General features: G+C 37.2%; 2 protein-coding genes across 3 annotated transcripts; one reads left to right on the top strand and one right to left on the bottom strand.

Annotated features, from left to right (window-relative positions):
• Positions 1-800: 800 nt before the first annotated feature.
• On the top strand, positions 801-7,159 carry LOC116707712 (CLOCK-interacting pacemaker). Of its 2 annotated transcripts, none has more exons than XM_032545184.1 (4): positions 801-1,393; positions 2,696-2,877; positions 3,917-4,098; positions 4,398-7,159. In XM_032545184.1, exons 2-4 carry the CDS (start codon positions 2,703-2,705, stop codon positions 5,394-5,396), a joined length of 1,356 nt encoding a protein of 451 aa, XP_032401075.1. In that variant the 5' UTR covers positions 801-1,393; positions 2,696-2,702; the 3' UTR covers positions 5,397-7,159. The 2 variants fall into 2 exon arrangements, with proteins under 2 accessions (XP_032401075.1, XP_032401076.1); XM_032545185.1 differs by lacking the exon at positions 801-1,393 and adding an exon at positions 1,410-1,763.
• A 446-nt stretch (positions 7,160-7,605) lies between these two features.
• On the bottom strand, positions 7,606-15,174 carry LOC116707711 (sodium- and chloride-dependent GABA transporter 2-like). The gene is made up of 14 exons (XM_032545183.1): positions 14,994-15,174; positions 13,631-13,765; positions 13,148-13,288; positions 12,968-13,052; positions 12,767-12,899; positions 12,004-12,138; positions 11,822-11,925; positions 11,596-11,720; positions 11,088-11,200; positions 10,869-11,006; positions 10,599-10,701; positions 10,016-10,116; positions 9,716-9,886; positions 7,606-9,199 (listed from the first exon to the last, which is right to left on the bottom strand). Exons 1-14 carry the CDS (start codon positions 15,151-15,153, stop codon positions 9,089-9,091), a joined length of 1,755 nt encoding a protein of 584 aa, XP_032401074.1. The 5' UTR covers positions 15,154-15,174; the 3' UTR covers positions 7,606-9,088.
• Between the last annotated feature and the right edge of the window lie 479 nt (positions 15,175-15,653).

Below are 15,653 nucleotides of genomic sequence, written 5' to 3'. Positions count from 1 at the left end.
TTGTATATTGTCTTACATATTCTAAGATGTAAAACATCTTAGAATATGTAAGATGTATGACATCTTACATATTATATAAAGTTTAGGGCTCTAAACCTTTAGGGCACTAAAAGCTCTAAACTGCCAACAGGTTTCTCCTGCCAGTGACCTACTGTACATTTGCTTTGACTAATTTCTGACAATCAGATTTTCTGACCTTTAAAAAAATGTACATTTTCTTCAGATTTTATATAACACATTTATTAATAAAACAATTCAATATGCTTAGAGTAACTCAATACTTTAAGTAAAAAACAAGATATTTGAAGAATAAAGTGTATTATTTATTTCATGACAAATTATAAAGTCAATCCTACGGAAGAGGATTAGGGCCATCGGAAAAAAAAAAAAATTCTGTAAAGTCAGAATTCTGAGAATAAACTCAGAATTCTGAATTCTGACTTTAATCTCAGAATTCTGACTTTAAACTCAGAATTCTGACTTTAATCTCAGAATTCTGACTTTAAACTCAGAATTCTGACTTTAATCTCAGAATTCTGACTTTAATCTCAGAATTCTGACTTTACAGAATTTTTTTTTTTTCGATGGCCCTAATCCTCTTCCGTACAATCCAGTTCAAAGGCGTTTATGCTTGAATTTGTTATAAAATTCTGAGTCTTGAAGGTGGGGAGCTCTACTTTATGCCAACTGTACGTGCACTATTGTATGATTGGTTGTTGTAGTTGTCTCATTGACCAATGAGCGCTGTGCTCCCGTAAAAAACTGTTTTTGTTTTGCTTGGCATGTAGTCAAACTAGAGGAGTTAGTTGAGGGCACACTGACAAAAGTCGAGATTTAGTTCTTCTTCTGACAGTTTATTTATTTTCTTTTTTTAAAACAAGAATTTTGAGTCCACGCATGATCGAATGACATGCCACTTTTCTCATCATGTGGAAAACAGTGTCATCAAGCTACCTACAAGAGCGTCTGGATTGCAAAACAAAAGACGGACACGTTCAGATTTTTTTTTACTAACTCCTTACTGGATTGTAAAAACCGTTGACCTTAATATTAAGCTGCACAGAAAATGATCAAAAATAGTATTTTATCGCGAGATCCTGGCGGTTGCTCTCATAGTTTGACTTACTTGAGTCTTTTATTTTGAAGGTAATCGGATGTTGTTTTGTTAGCCTCTCCCGTTTGACAACAGATATTGCAGAATCTCAGCCCGTTTTTGTGTAGTTTATTACTTGGCGTAGCCTGTGTAACAAAGAACGATAAATGTATTTAATGCCGTAAATCCGTCTGTTAACATGGCGCTGCTGGCTAACCTATTTGTTGGTTTTGTAAAACTGTTCTGATGAAGGAGGAAACGACCATTATCGTGATATAATCGACTCTTTTACCTCTGAAGGTAAGTTCAATACTGCTTTTGGCAGGAAACATGCTGTATTACCTATTTCCACAGATGCTTTTAATACTCTACTGCAACTTTTTTTTTTTTTTTCACAAGGTTGCAAAGCCCATATTGGGGCTTCACTTTTGAATTTGGCCAGGGTCTGTCTAATGTGTTGATTTATGTGTACATGAGAGGAGCAGTGCGAAAGGAAGCGTCTCACAGAGGGCTGGTCTTAAAGTTGAATGTTACATAACACAACAGGGGCAGGAAGGAGCGGTGTGGTGCATTCACGGAACCACCGCCGCTGCTTATGTCGTAAACACGAGTGGAGAAAGCTTCGATAAATTAAACGGCTCATTTTAATGCTCTAAATCCCATGTGACAGGTAAAGATGGAATATATGCACAGCTGATTATTATATTAGATTTTTGTTGTGTATTTCGACACCGGTAGATAATAGGAAGATACCAGGTCATGTCCAATTGTTAGAGGATTAAATTCAGTTGTTTTTGTACTACTTTCCTGTGGAACTGAAAGCTATTAATTTAATTTTAAAAGTTAAAATTAAACGGAAAGCTATTAATTTAATTTTAAAGTTAAAATTAAATTAATAGCTTTCAGTTCCACAGGGAAGTAATTGTCGAAACTTTAGAAAAGCTGTTCTCTGTTTAGACCTGTTACACCCTCAACATCACTGTAGCTATGAATGAAAGTAATAAAAAAATGCATGTTTAAAAAAAAAAGAAAAACTGTATTCATCAGATTAAAACAGGAGGACAACGACTGAGTAATGCCTCCCTTGTCCAGCGCCTTACAGACAACCCTGCTTTCTTTTTTACCTTTGAAGCTGTGCTATAATGTCTTTTGAGATAATAGATTGAATAGTTCTTCATGAGATATTGATACAGCTTTAAGCCTCTACAGATTTAACCTCAACTTGTTTTTTTGTGTCCCTTAGTCTTCCTGATGCTATTTCTTCATAACTATTTTTTTACAAACCTTAGAGGTCTTCATAGAACAGATATACTGAAATTATTCTAATTACTACTTATGTAACTTCCCAAAGCAGTTATTTCCACTGGACATTGACAGAGTAAAGGCACCTGAATACAAAAACTAAAAATTGATCTTTTCTCTTCCATTCACTTCAGTTCTAGTCACTGCTTAGGTCTATTATTTAAAATTTCAATAAAGTGCATAAAAGCTTGCGGTTTCAACATGGTAAACTTGGTTAAGTTCCAGTGATATTAATACTATTGCAAGTAACCTTTCACCAAACTGTTTTTATCTTGAAGTAAATACCACATTTTTTTTAAGGGCCGTCATGCCGAAAGAGCAGCTTTGTTTCAGGGAAAATGGTCCCTGTGCACCATCAAGCAAGAATGCGAAAGATAAGAGCAACAGCAATACCTTGCTGGCAATACGTGACCTGAAGCATGCAGTTGATTCTAACAGAAGAGGCTCCAGCTGCAGCTCAGAAAAAGACTCCGGGTATTCTGGTGAGTTAAAGTGTTTGCGGTAAATGTGTGCATGTAGCCTAAAAAGCTATGTAAAACTACATTAATGTACAAAAATATGCCAACCTCACAATATATCAAAAAACTGTGTTAAAGATGTTTTCCTGTAGGCTACATCTACAGGAAATCTCAACAAAACAGACGTTCTGGCCAGAAGATAACTCAGAGTGGAAGGTTGTTGGTTCAAATTTTGTCTATCGGGCATCTTGTATTTGGAGCTATATGATACCAAGGAAAACAACATGCTAATATTGCAGGAATTATACTCCAAATAAACATATATAGCACAAGTCTTAGTCATCCAAAAGTTTTTCCTCTTTTCTGCATCTTAAAACCCTTGCTTAGCCTATCACATTAGACATCCAATCATAAAGTAGATTCAATTATTGAACAGAATTAAAAGCCAAATTCACATTCAAAGATTAATACATTAATCAAAGCTAAGACTTATTTTATCATTTATAAGCTTTTCCAAACTTCAAACTGAGATCTAAAATCCTTACACAAGCTCCCTGTAACCCAAAGAATAGATTTTAAATATTGTTGTTAGTTTATAAATCACTGAATGGCTTAGCAACACAATACATTAAAGATCTGCTGTTGTTGTATCAACCCTCCAGATCTCTCAAGTCTTCTAGTTTTGGTCTGCTCTGCATCCCCAGAACCAGAACCAAAAACTGCAAAACAGCTGAAACACTGAGTGCCTTTAAATCTAGACTAAAAACCTACCTGTTTAGAGTTGAGTTTGAACCGTAATACGTGGAACATTGTCCAACATATTCAATTGTTGACTATAATGTTTTTGATGTCCTTTTATTTTTTCACGATGTGAAGCTCTTTGAACTGCCGTGTTGCTGAAATGTGCTATACAAATCACTTAATTGATTGTGAAAACAGATTCGTAATATAATTTGTTACAACTGGGCATTTTATCAAATGCAGAAGTTTTGAGGGGTTTTTTCCAAGACGCCTGACAAAGATTTGAACGCTGTTACTTCATTTTGTGTTCTCTGATTCCCAGACGGTTCCGACTGGCAGCAGACAGATATTGAGGTCCAGAGGAGCACCAAAAGCCAGCTGAGATTGGTAGAACATGCAGAGGCTCCACAAACTGGTCAATCTAAAGTACATGGTGGCAGAAATACTGGAAATCCTGCTGTCATGTCAACCAAACTGGTTCACCAACCCATCTACATCATCAAGGTAATTACACTAGCAAAGAAGTTTAGTTGCAGATACTCAAATGGAAAACATAGAAATAAATTAAAACCTGTAGGAACAAAAATAGGAAGCTGTGTTTGAGATCAAGAGTTTGTTTTAAAGTCTATCAATTCAAGTTCAACCTATCTGTGAAAATGTTTTCAGTTGTTCTTTGAACCACAGTTTGGTACAGCCTTCTTACAACACGTAGCTTCTTAAACATCTTTTAAGAAGCTACGTGCCATGTTTATTCCTGAATGATATAGCTGCTTTCTTCTTTTCTCTGTTCTTTCACCCAACAGCCAGCCACAACCCTGAAAAGAAGTCAGTTGCATGTAAATAACAGCATGAGGATAAGCAACCATGTTGTTTCTCCACATATGATCAGCCCGGATCAGTCAAACTTTGTGCCAGCATCGATTCATCTTATCAAGCCTTTCAAGTCCCAAAATTCGAGAGTCACGGGAAATAAAATAAACAACACCTACCTTCCTATTCTTAAGTCTTACCCTCGCATAGCACCACATCCTATCAAGAAACCACCTGACAAGTCTTTATCAAACCAGGAATCCCAATATTTGAGCAAGAGGATGTGCACAGAACGTAAGACTGAAGACAATTCAGTAACGACAGGTCCGTCGGAGGAACATCATCACAACCAACCGACAGTTTCAAACTCTGTCCTGTTGAGCACCTTGTCAAGCAGAAACAGTTTGTCCTCTTCCACCTTCACCATTTATTCCACAAACCCAGGATCTCCATCCGTCTCTAGTCTGCACACTGCATCTTCTGATCACTCAGACGGCGGAAGTCAAAGGAAAATCAACTCTAGTCCTCACCATCGGCGATTCCTCAACACGGTAGAACTTCTCAGACAGTCGGGTCTGTTGGACATTACCTTGCGTACAAAGGAGCTCCTTCGCCAGAGCAACAGCACTGAGCAGGAGATTTCCCAGCTGCGTCAACACACAGAGTTACTCTGCCAGGCTGTCAGCAACCCAGCCCACTGCCTTAACGGTGTCACAGCCTGGGAACATGTGTGTCAGGCCATGACAGAGTCTGGTAGCTATCCCATCCTCAACATGACGTTCAAATCTCGGAAGCCATTACATCCAGATCCAATCAGTCAACCACAAAGTATTTCTTTAGGTAACATAAAAATACTACAAGCTGCTGAAGGCTCATGTCTTTCTAACAGCAGCTCAGAACAATCTCAGGTAAACCAAGATGAGAAAGTTGAGATCAGAGAAAGATCTCCAGGCATTGTGACCATGGTGTCTCCTGACAGTTCTACTGGTTAGGATGATCTACAGTGCCTTCAAAAATTGAGATAACTAGCCTGGCTGCTGTGCCTTACCTAAATATTCACCTTCACTGGCATTTTCTTCTTGCCTTACAACCTGGAATCAAAATGATTTTTTTGAGGAATTTGGATAATTTGACAGGCTAGAAATACTTATTGTGAAATATGTCTAGATGAGAATTCTGAAATAAGTTTTAAAAAAACAAGTTTTTTCTAAGTTAAAAAGCATTGACTCTCCTCAAAAGTAATGCCTTCTTGGGTGCTGTCATTGAAGCACATTTACTGCAGTAAATCTCTAGAATTGTGGGTGGAAAAGGAAAAACGGTGACTGAAATCCTGGAGAGCTGTTGCTTCTGACCACTGAATGAATCACAATGTGCTTTTAGACTTGTGCACAGTACCTCCTGTCCCTTATCACCTGAACTCACTATAACATAGTCACTGTGAAGCATCGCTTTTAAAATCCAACATATTGAGTTTACTTTACTTTTGGAAATTGGTTCAAAAATAATCCATTCAAACTCCAATTTAAAACTCATGAAACTCAACTCATGAAAAAGAGGAATAAAGTAAATGGATTCAGAGCAAGTGGGACAGCAAGAACAAGTGGGTCCCATTTGGGTGCCTGTTTAAAAAAAGCAGTGCCAAAACCAGGCGATTCTGAAAACCTGCTTGGATTTCTGTGTTATTTTAAAAAAGGCTTTGATTTCCTTACTGTGTCAATTTCAAGCCACAAATATACTGTACTGTCAGTAGATAAGCAGAACCGTCCATCACTAAAATATACACTAAACAATTTAACATCAACCTTTATAAGCAACATTAGACCATGTTAGTTTTTAAAATGAATCACAGCTACATCTAATGTTGTTGGAGTCAGTTTGTTACAGATGAAGACGGTGGGCAGTCTGACAACCAGCCTCAGCTGGATGTTAAACTACTTCACTGTTTCTTTGCTCCAAGATACCAAGTATCTTGTCACTCAGTCGCTTATGTAGTCTATAGCAAAGCGCCTTGTCAGGCATTTTTGTGTGTGTTGATAGTCTGAGCTTGGTTTGCTGTGTGTCATTTTGTATTGTAGGCTTTTTTAATAACTCTACAATGCGCTTCAAATGATGTGTAGTTATTTTGCTTAACCTCTTTTTAAGACATGCACAGAATAAATGAGCAGCATTTCAAAATCATTTGATGAACCATACTCTTACATAGCAGCTGTCATCTCTGCTGATTGTTTTTTTGTGATTTTTCATAGTTTTTCTTGGTTTTTAGACTTTTACTTCACTAATTTAAAACACTTTTCAGTGTAAGTTTGAAAGTTTGTATTTATTGGGGGATAGTGTTGCAAGGACAAGCGGTTATAAACAATGGATGGATGACCATTGAAACTCTCATTCTCGTACTTCCATTGAGTACTAAAGAGTATTGGAATTGGGTTAGAGCTGAGACTAAATGAATAAAAACCCATAAGATGCAAAAAAAATAAGAAAAACAATCTTATTGTTTGGATGTAACATGAATTATATCTATGCTATTTCTCTACTGTCCCCTTTTGTAAAATAATAATAATAGTGCTATCTAGTGTATCATAAACTGATACAAAATGCTTTTACCTAAATAATGGTCAGTAATCATCTGGGAGTAAAAGTGTTATTTGAGGATACAACAGGCAGGCCTGACGGTCAAAGTTTTCAAATTTCAAGTGGTTTTTGGAGAATTTTTCAGAATTGTAAGCTATTTAAATAAAGCAGTTTGTGAAAAGTTTTTCTAATGTTTGTGTATCTGTGTATATTTCTACAGTGTGTCTCATCTACTCATCAAGAAAAACTTTGTGGGTTCTAATAAATCACACATAGAAGTATAATTTGTTGATAGATAAGAATACTGTTTTCCTGTTATTCAAATGTATACGTAATTTTATCCCAATTCTGTGTTTTTTAAACGCACTAATGCAAGTTTTTGTTGACTTTAAATAGAATTCCCCTTATTGCCCTTTTCTTAAATGATCAGATTCAGAGAACTTAAGATTTAAGGGAATATTTCGTGATTTATGAAGTGAGGCTCTGTCAAAGGTAATGTGACGTCTTAGAGTAAATTCAGACTAGTTGGTGCTAGAGGCTGAAGCTAAGTGTGTCTATGAGGTGATAATGTACTTACAGCACAACATCTTTGAGAAAATATAAACGGAGAAAGTTTGCATTGAACGGTTATTTGCGCAGAAGCTGTTAATTTATTGGCACAGGAAGTAGTAGAAAACTTGTAAAGTGTTTCAAGTCTTTGCAACACAGAGAGAAAATTAATAAAAAAACATTTATTTATACAGGTTTAACCCATTTTGCACGTAATTATCAGAAAACATATTACATGTTCCGCTCTGAGTACACTTCTCACAGGAACACTAGTGCTACTGCATTGCCTCCTGCCTCCATTTTCAGTGGAAATTCCTGTTAACCCATTGCAAAAGTAAGGATTGTTTAAAGATTTGTGTAGTTCACATCAACTTCGGACGTTTCAGGGATGGGAGAATTCAGCTTTGGTCCTGGGTTCCCCTCAAACTAGTCATCAGCTTCAGCCTAGCGAAACAATTCACTTCTGATAAATAAATGCTACAGATAAGACAGAAACTGCTCTCAAGCTTTTAACAGAAACTTTTCCGAAAACAACTGAAGTATCTGTTTAAGAAAGTAAATCTTAGTACCAAAGGTGTTAACAACAGCAAAAACAACCAGATTCATATTCAGCATTACTGTAATTAAGCACAATTTGAACGGTTTACATTAGTAAATGTAAAGGTAGAAAAACCTTTACATTTACTAAGTGTTTGTTTTGAGTAAAGTATTTTACATTTGAAATTATATCCATCAAAGAGTAAAAAATATCAAATAAATAAAAAATACCAAATAAAACAGCACTGATCGTTCTGTGGGTTAGTAATCAGATCCCTTCGTTGTTGCATCAATTGGAAGACAGAGGTGCCTCTGTGAAAAAAGCAATGTAATATATCTCATAGAGATATATATTGACAGCAACATGAGACAGCATGTTTTTCTATTGCATATCTCATAGAGATATATTACATATTGAATTTTATGTTGCATTTTTCTTTATAAAGCTGCTCCTTCAATCAAAAGTATACCAATATCTCCTTTTTTCCTTTGTAAAATACATAAGTAAAATGTTCTTCTGCTCATAAAAAAGAAGCAAGGTAACTTTTACTTAAAGTAAGATTTTAATTTGGTACTTTTTATTTGAGTAACATTTTACACTGGTAACTTGTAATTAGGTCAAATTTGATCAAGTAAGAGTAACCGTACTCTTACTTGAGTACATCATCTTTGTACTCTTTCCAGTCATGTCATTGACTAAGCTGTGTTTCTGAGTCACGAAAGAAAAACAGATAACCGAATAAGTTAAATACTGAACACAGGAGATTAATATTATCTGAAAAGAAAGTTCAGAATGAAATCTCATAAAGAGCAGAACTGAAGAAGGTACAAAACAAACAAACTCTGAGTTACTTTGAACACGTTTGAGGCAGTGCTGTTAAAACGTGAGTTATTTCTAAAGGTGATGGTGCGAAGTGCATTTCATTTGTGGCTGTTGTACGTCACAGGAGAGCAACAGGTGAGGCTGGTTAACATGTTAAATTGTAATTTTAAGGAGTTCCAGGTACATCAGTCTGTACATCTGCTGTCAGTTGACCATGAATGGCTGCATCAGGTCAACACCCTTGTTTTGCAGCTCGGCTCCTCTTATTTGAGTTGGTGAGTCACTTAGAGCAGGCTGGCACAAGTACTGGAGGCGCTGCAAAACAGTAAAGAAGAGCTACATCGGCAAGTTCAAAGGAACATATTTGCTACTAGACTATGCTGTTGCTGTGTTATTACTGCTGATTTTTGCCACATCAGGATATGAAATACAGTCCTTAACATAAAATGTTCATAGTTTAAAAAATCTACTTTGTAATGTAACTTTACAGAATAGAAATGTAGAGATATCCTTTATCTAACATGTTTTTATCAGGGTGATCAACATCTACAGGTGATGTAAATCTGCAAAAAGTTATCTTATACTTTTTCATAAAATTTTAACCGCTGTTCAGCCTATTGGTCTTAAGAACAAATGACCTGACATTCTGATTCACAATGCCATAGCGAATCTTCTATTTTTAAGGATCCACATAGGCATTCATTTTCATTTCATCAGTATTCTCCAAATCCTAACAGAATTTCTCCACAGTTTGGAAATTAAATGCTGTGTTTTCTTTGCAATAAAAAATCTTAAATGTAATTTGAATAAAACATTGCTATGCTTTCTCACCTGTCTAGGTGTGCCGCTTGCGGTCATCATCTTATAAAGTGCCCACCCAGGTACAAGCAGGATGGAGGAGAGAGCCAGCACCCAGCCCAACACGTAAGCCCAGGATGGGTAGACATACCAGCGATTAAAGGTCAGAGGCTGATACTTGACTAAGGAACATATGAAAGATCCCTGAAAGGGCAAACAGGATTGGTTGAGTTAGTCTCTGGTTTGAAATTAAGCATAAATAATTACTGAATTCAACAGTTCACATCTGATCCAGTGACCAAAAGCACTCTGACAGAGACACAGGTGACTCACCAGTGAGACCAGTGGTGTGAGGTAAAGCCAGCAGATTTTGAAGAAAGGATTGGCCTTCACCCCTGTCATATCCTCGATGATGCCATACAACCGATCTGCCCCTAAATAATTACATGTTGATGAGATTGTTTTGCACTTGTTTGAAAGACATGTTGTAACGTTTAACAGTTAATCAGTCATTTCTTTTATAGGTTTGCAATGTTTAAATAACATTTTACAATTATTAAGACTCCAACTGAAGGCGTGTCAAGTAAAACACTTCAAATTATTTAATCTTTCATTACAGTAGCATAATTAGAAATAATCACTATTAGTCCAACCTTCAATTTGTGTAATCTTTTGCAGTGAGACAGCAAGGTTGAAAAAATACTTTTTATATGAAATCAGGTGGTCCACAATATTTTGTTTGTATATCCTTCTTTTGCCAATAGAACATCTTCTAGTCTCCTCTAGAATTTCGTAAGATATATTGTGGGAAAGAGGAATCTTTGACCTTTCCTCACTGCGCAATCTCTCTAGATCATAGGTTTCCAAGTTTGAAAATTGAAACAGGTTAAAACATGCATAGCATCAGTGTACGTACCAAACACCCAGCCCATCGACAGAGTTTCAAACACACAGAGGAAGAGGATGCAGGCTCCATTACATGCATAGTAGTCAAACAGCTGGAACACAAACATCCCTCCCTTGGAGCAACAGCAAAAGAGAAAGAAAATCAGTTTCTTATTTTAAATTTATGAAAGACGATTTCATCCGCGCATCATGACCTCACACTTGTGACAAAAACAATTGTACAAGAACAATTCAGTATTGTAAGGTGTAAAACGTTAAAGTTTTAACGTTGAACACAGACTTCGGTAATCATGACGAGTTGAGAGAAGAAGCAAATCAGACAGAAGAGCAGGAGGAAGCTCTCCCGGCGTCCTGCCCGTCGCATAACTCTGGGAAACATATCAATGATGGACGTCATCACCACCTCCATGGCGACAAACTGCGCAGAGAGAAGATAATAACAGAATTACATTTTCAGACGAATACTTATGATCCTCCTTCAGTTGCCTGGGCAGCTTACTTCTGTGTCCAGACCCAAGAGGATGAGCATGACAAAGAAGCAGATGGACCAGAGCTGGGGCAGAGGCATCATGGCCACCGCCTGAGGGTATGCGATGAATGCCAGGCCTGGACCTGGAAAACAAAGCCAAAGTGATGGTTTAATAATCTCCTCCTTTTAATATGCTTTTATTAATCCATCAACTGCCCTACCAGGTAAAAACCAAACTAATAACACTGCGGAATTTTATAGACTACCCAACGAATAAACAGAAATTTTTTCAAAGACATATTTTTTTTTCTTCTTTTTTTCCAACAAAACTTAATTGTTTAGGGCAATAACATTTGCTTCCTGGAATCAATGAAAGCTTTAGAGCTTCATGTGTAAGAAATTAGCCCCGTCCATTTTTCCATCAACTCTACCCAGGTTTTCTGTCTCTGCTAAAAAAAAAAAAAAAAAGGAAAACACGTCCCCACAGAACTTCCATAAAGATGAGGTTACATATGACTGAAAATGTGTAAATATGCACCTGACTCAGCCACCTCTGCAATGGGAATGCCTTGCTGATGAGCCATGAAACCCAGCACAGAGAACACGGCGAACCCAGCTACCACACTGGTAGCACTGTTCAGGAAACACAGCCACAGGCAGTCCCTAACAAAACAGAGCAATGCTACATTCATTGTACTTGATACATGGATAATATACTTCAGTAGAGATGCAGAAGGCCTATTGACACCAACAAGCTGTTCTACCTGTAGCAGTTGTTATTGTGTTTGTTGTAGCTGCCCAGCACAGTTAGAGAGCCCACTCCAACACTGTAGGAGAAGAAGATCTGCGCGCCGGCCTCCATCCACACCTGCCCCAACAACAGCATCAGTGGACACATTAGTCTCAAAACCTAGCTGTCTTCAGTCTTTCATCCCTTAGAGCCTACCTGAGGGTCGGTGAGTCGGGACGGTTCAGGAAGAAGATAAAAAATGACTCCTTCAAGGGCGCCGGGAAGAGTTAGTCCTCGAATCAAAAGGATTAACAACATGACATATGGGAAGGTGGCAGTGAAGTACACCACCTGAAAAAAGGGAAAACACAAGCTCACAATCTGAAACCAAACTTGAATAGCACCCTCTACATTTTTGGCGTCTTTGGCAGTCATGTGTATTATGTGGTAGCAATAAGCTGTTGCCTAATTTCACTGAAATTCTGAGAAGAGTTAAGCCAGGTTAACCTCCCCGAGTAGATTTTTTTCTGAGTTCTGAAAAGTCAATCTTGGTATTCTCTAAGCAAAACATGTAGTTCTTTAAAGTCCAGTGAATGTGGAACAATTTGCACGTGTTTACATATGTGAGGTTCAGAAAAGACTTCTTTATTTTTCTTGCCTGCCATGTACTCCAAACCACTTGCTTTTGTACCTACCGGTTGTCATGGTGACCACAAGATATCATTCTGTGTTGCAGTACTGACTTGTTTAGCTCCTGTACAACTCCTTCATCCTCATTGTGCATGGCTTTAAAACAAATTCTTCCATTTTAAATGCTGACTACAGAAAATAGTCTTCTGAGTGACATACTATTTATACAAAAAGGTAATTAGAGGACAAGGATCAACAAATGAAACTTCTTAGACATTCTGAATAACTAAAAATATTAAGTTAAAATCACATGTATTAGACTTTTTTTCTGTGAAAAAGATCAGCTGACCTTTCCTGTGGACTTGACTCCTTTCCAGATGCAGAAGTAGCAAATGATCCACATTACAATCAAGCACAACAGCACCTCCCACCTGATGCTGCCCACCTCCTCAATTCCCCCTGAGATAGCCAGGACACGCCGTCTAAAAATCAAAAACACATTTCATATCGGCCTCATAAGCAGCCGAGCAGCTTCCTTATCTTCACTTACTCCCAGAATTCTGTGGCCGCTGAGGTGGAATTAGTCCTGTTGGTCCACTGGAAGGTGCTGTTTGTTGAAAAGTCCACACAGTCCTCTGAAAAGATGGTGGTAAAAACGTTCTGTCACTATGGTTCTGTGACTATGTTGCGTCTGACAGCTAGGAACATTTTTAACACATTTGCATGCAACCTGTGTTCCAGTAGTTGTCACAACTGGCCCAGGGGAGCTGGGAGCTGAAGGAGAAGACCAAATAGAGCAAACCCCAGGACAGAATAATGATGTACGTCATGCAGCTGTAGAAGAGGATCAGCTGCCCTCCAAAGCCTATACCTGCAGAGCAGAAAACAACAAAAGCCTTGATTTATCCAGTGGCTGAAGTGAGATTTTCCAATTAGACACCGTAAAGTTAGAAAAATGTTTGAATCAGGCTCATGTTTGAACCCTGAGGAAAGTCCTAGATATCAACAAACTTAACATTTGACTAGTGTGGGCAAACAATCTGATAGGACTCATTTAAGATTTGATTAAATATTTCTACATTTGCTGTTATTATTCTAAACTTCTATTTACAGGAGAACCATCCATTTTATATTTTGACCTTATAAGTCAAAAGCCCTGTTTATGATGTTTTACTTTCTCTGTCTCCAAAGAATAAAGTTCTGCAGGAGTTACCTTCTGCAAGCGGACACAGCTTCCTCCAGCAGGTGATGCCCCCCTCCTGTGTGTACTGGCCCATGGTTGTTTCCAGCAGGAACAGAGGTACGCCACAGGTCACCACAAAAACCAGATATGGCACCAAGAATGCACCTGATTTTACAAAAATAATCACCTGGCTTAGAGGATCAAAACAACAAATTAAGACACTAGATTCTGCATTGTGCTGGAACCATTTTCTTTACGTTTTTGAACAGTAGCTTGGCAAACACATTCATCTCGTTGAAATTTTTTAAACAGTTTTTCATGTTGCAATCAATAACGTATGAATTTTATTAGGATTTTGTGTGAAAGACCAACATAAAATCATTGTGAAGAGGAAGGAAACCTTGTATCATATTTCTTCCATTTCTCTACTACTATGCGCTCGTTTGTGTTGGCATCTCAACTAAAATCCTGACATAATATGTTGAAGTTTGCATTTAAAACATGAGGAAATGTAGAAAGACACAACTCCTTAAATGTTTTATTGCCAAAAAAGTAAAGTAAAATAATTTCCTAAAATATTTAGAATATAAGAATGCAGGAAACCATTTATAAAATCAAAGGTGAGCCACTGACATTGGAACCATTGGAACATAGTCTGCAGATCACTCTCAGCTTGTTTCTCATTACTGAAATGTTGCATCCCTAAATAAAGTAGTACACAAGATTTCTTTGGAAGGTTTTAATATTTTAGGTTTCCATGAAGGATAATGTTCTCCTGGAAGAATTTGAACCTTGAGTTAAAATCATTTAATGTTTCGACTATTTTGACAATCATCAATTGGTCCTGAGAACAGGAACGTTGCACTTTGGCTCTTTTTTTGAACAATTCAAAACATCCAAGACATTTTTTCATTATTTATTTACTTTCAGTTTTTCAGTTTCTGAGAAAAGAAAAAAAATTATCTGCTCAAGTGGTTTCAATCAATCTCTAAAACTACGAGTTTCTCACAGAGATGATTTGAAGACATCACCTCAAATTGACAAGAAAAAGTCTTTTAAAACAGTTAAATCCCCAGAAAACATGGAACAAACCTCCTGCTTTATTTTACCCTTCACTTTCATAGAGCTCATTGCTTTGGTATTTGCAATGGAAAACAAATACAGCTTTTATCCCCAAATTTACAGCTATGCATAATATAGTTTTTGTAAAATTGTTATTTAGCTGACTGATGCATCTCATCTCGCCTTTTATTTCTAAAAACCTATATATATGTATGCTGTATATTGTTTAAATTCGGGTTTCTGACCTGACTGATTTGCACATGATTTTGTTCAGGTTTTCTTATCGTAAAGTAAAGCCATGATTATCAGTTCAAATCTAACATCACCTTACCCCCTCCGTTTTTGTAGCAGAGGTAAGGAAACCTCCAGACGTTGCCAAGGCCGACAACATTTCCAGCCACGGCCAGCAGAAACTCCACCTTGCTCCCCCAGTGTCCTCTCTCCTCCACCTCAGGTGGAAGCGCTTTCTGGGCACATTTTTCATTCAACATGTCAACGGGTTTGGTCTAGACCCAGAGTTTCTCTTGATCTCTGAACTCTGTGTCTGGTTGTCTTTCTATGTACCACAGACATGTAATAAGCAACTGTATCGACGGTTAATCAGTTTTCAGTAGAATTGTAAATTATTTCCAAGCTGACTGTGATGTTTTGTTTATGGAGCGTGTTGTAGAGCTCTTGACAAATGTGAAACAAATGCAAATTAGTAATGGAATAGTGAAATGTACTGCTTAAAATATTGCCCATTCATTTCAACATACTTCAACAGGTAGACACATTTGAGATGTCTTTTTATTCCAGATAGAGAACTCATAAATCCTATTGTTATATTGGATGGATCTGTTTCGCCTTCAAAGAGAATTTGTGATGTGAAAGGATATTGTAGAGGGATAAAATTATGTTAATAGTTAATAATTATGCTGTTTGGCTGTTTGCACTAAGGTTTATATTTTTTATATTTATATTCCTTTATTTAACCGGTAAACCCCGTTGA

This window comes from Xiphophorus hellerii, chromosome 18 (genome assembly GCF_003331165.1).
Source record: "Xiphophorus hellerii strain 12219 chromosome 18, Xiphophorus_hellerii-4.1, whole genome shotgun sequence".
NCBI lineage: Eukaryota > Metazoa > Chordata > Actinopteri > Cyprinodontiformes > Poeciliidae > Xiphophorus > Xiphophorus hellerii.
The sequence above is the reverse complement of the archived record's forward strand: the minus strand, read 5'-3'. Positions and strand labels throughout refer to the sequence as shown.

Excerpts from the sequence above, each read along its gene's own strand:
- LOC116707712 (XM_032545184.1), top strand. The coding sequence starts at position 2,703 with ATGCCGAAAGAGCAGCTTTGTTTCAGGGAAAATGGTCCCTGTGCACCA. Across the intron at positions 2,878-3,916 it reads AAAAGACTCCGGGTATTCTG|ACGGTTCCGACTGGCAGCAG; the intron begins GTGAGTTAAAGT and ends TCTGATTCCCAG. Across the intron at positions 4,099-4,397 it reads AACCCATCTACATCATCAAG|CCAGCCACAACCCTGAAAAG; the intron begins GTAATTACACTA and ends TTCACCCAACAG.
- LOC116707711 (XM_032545183.1), bottom strand. The coding sequence starts at position 15,153 with ATGTTGAATGAAAAATGTGCCCAGAAAGCGCTTCCACCTGAGGTGGAG. Across the intron at positions 10,702-10,868 it reads AACTCGTCATGATTACCGAA|GGAGGGATGTTTGTGTTCCA; the intron begins GTCTGTGTTCAA and ends TGTTGCTCCAAG. Across the intron at positions 9,200-9,715 it reads CAAGCGGCACACCTAGACAG|CGCCTCCAGTACTTGTGCCA; the intron begins GTGAGAAAGCAT and ends ACTGTTTTGCAG.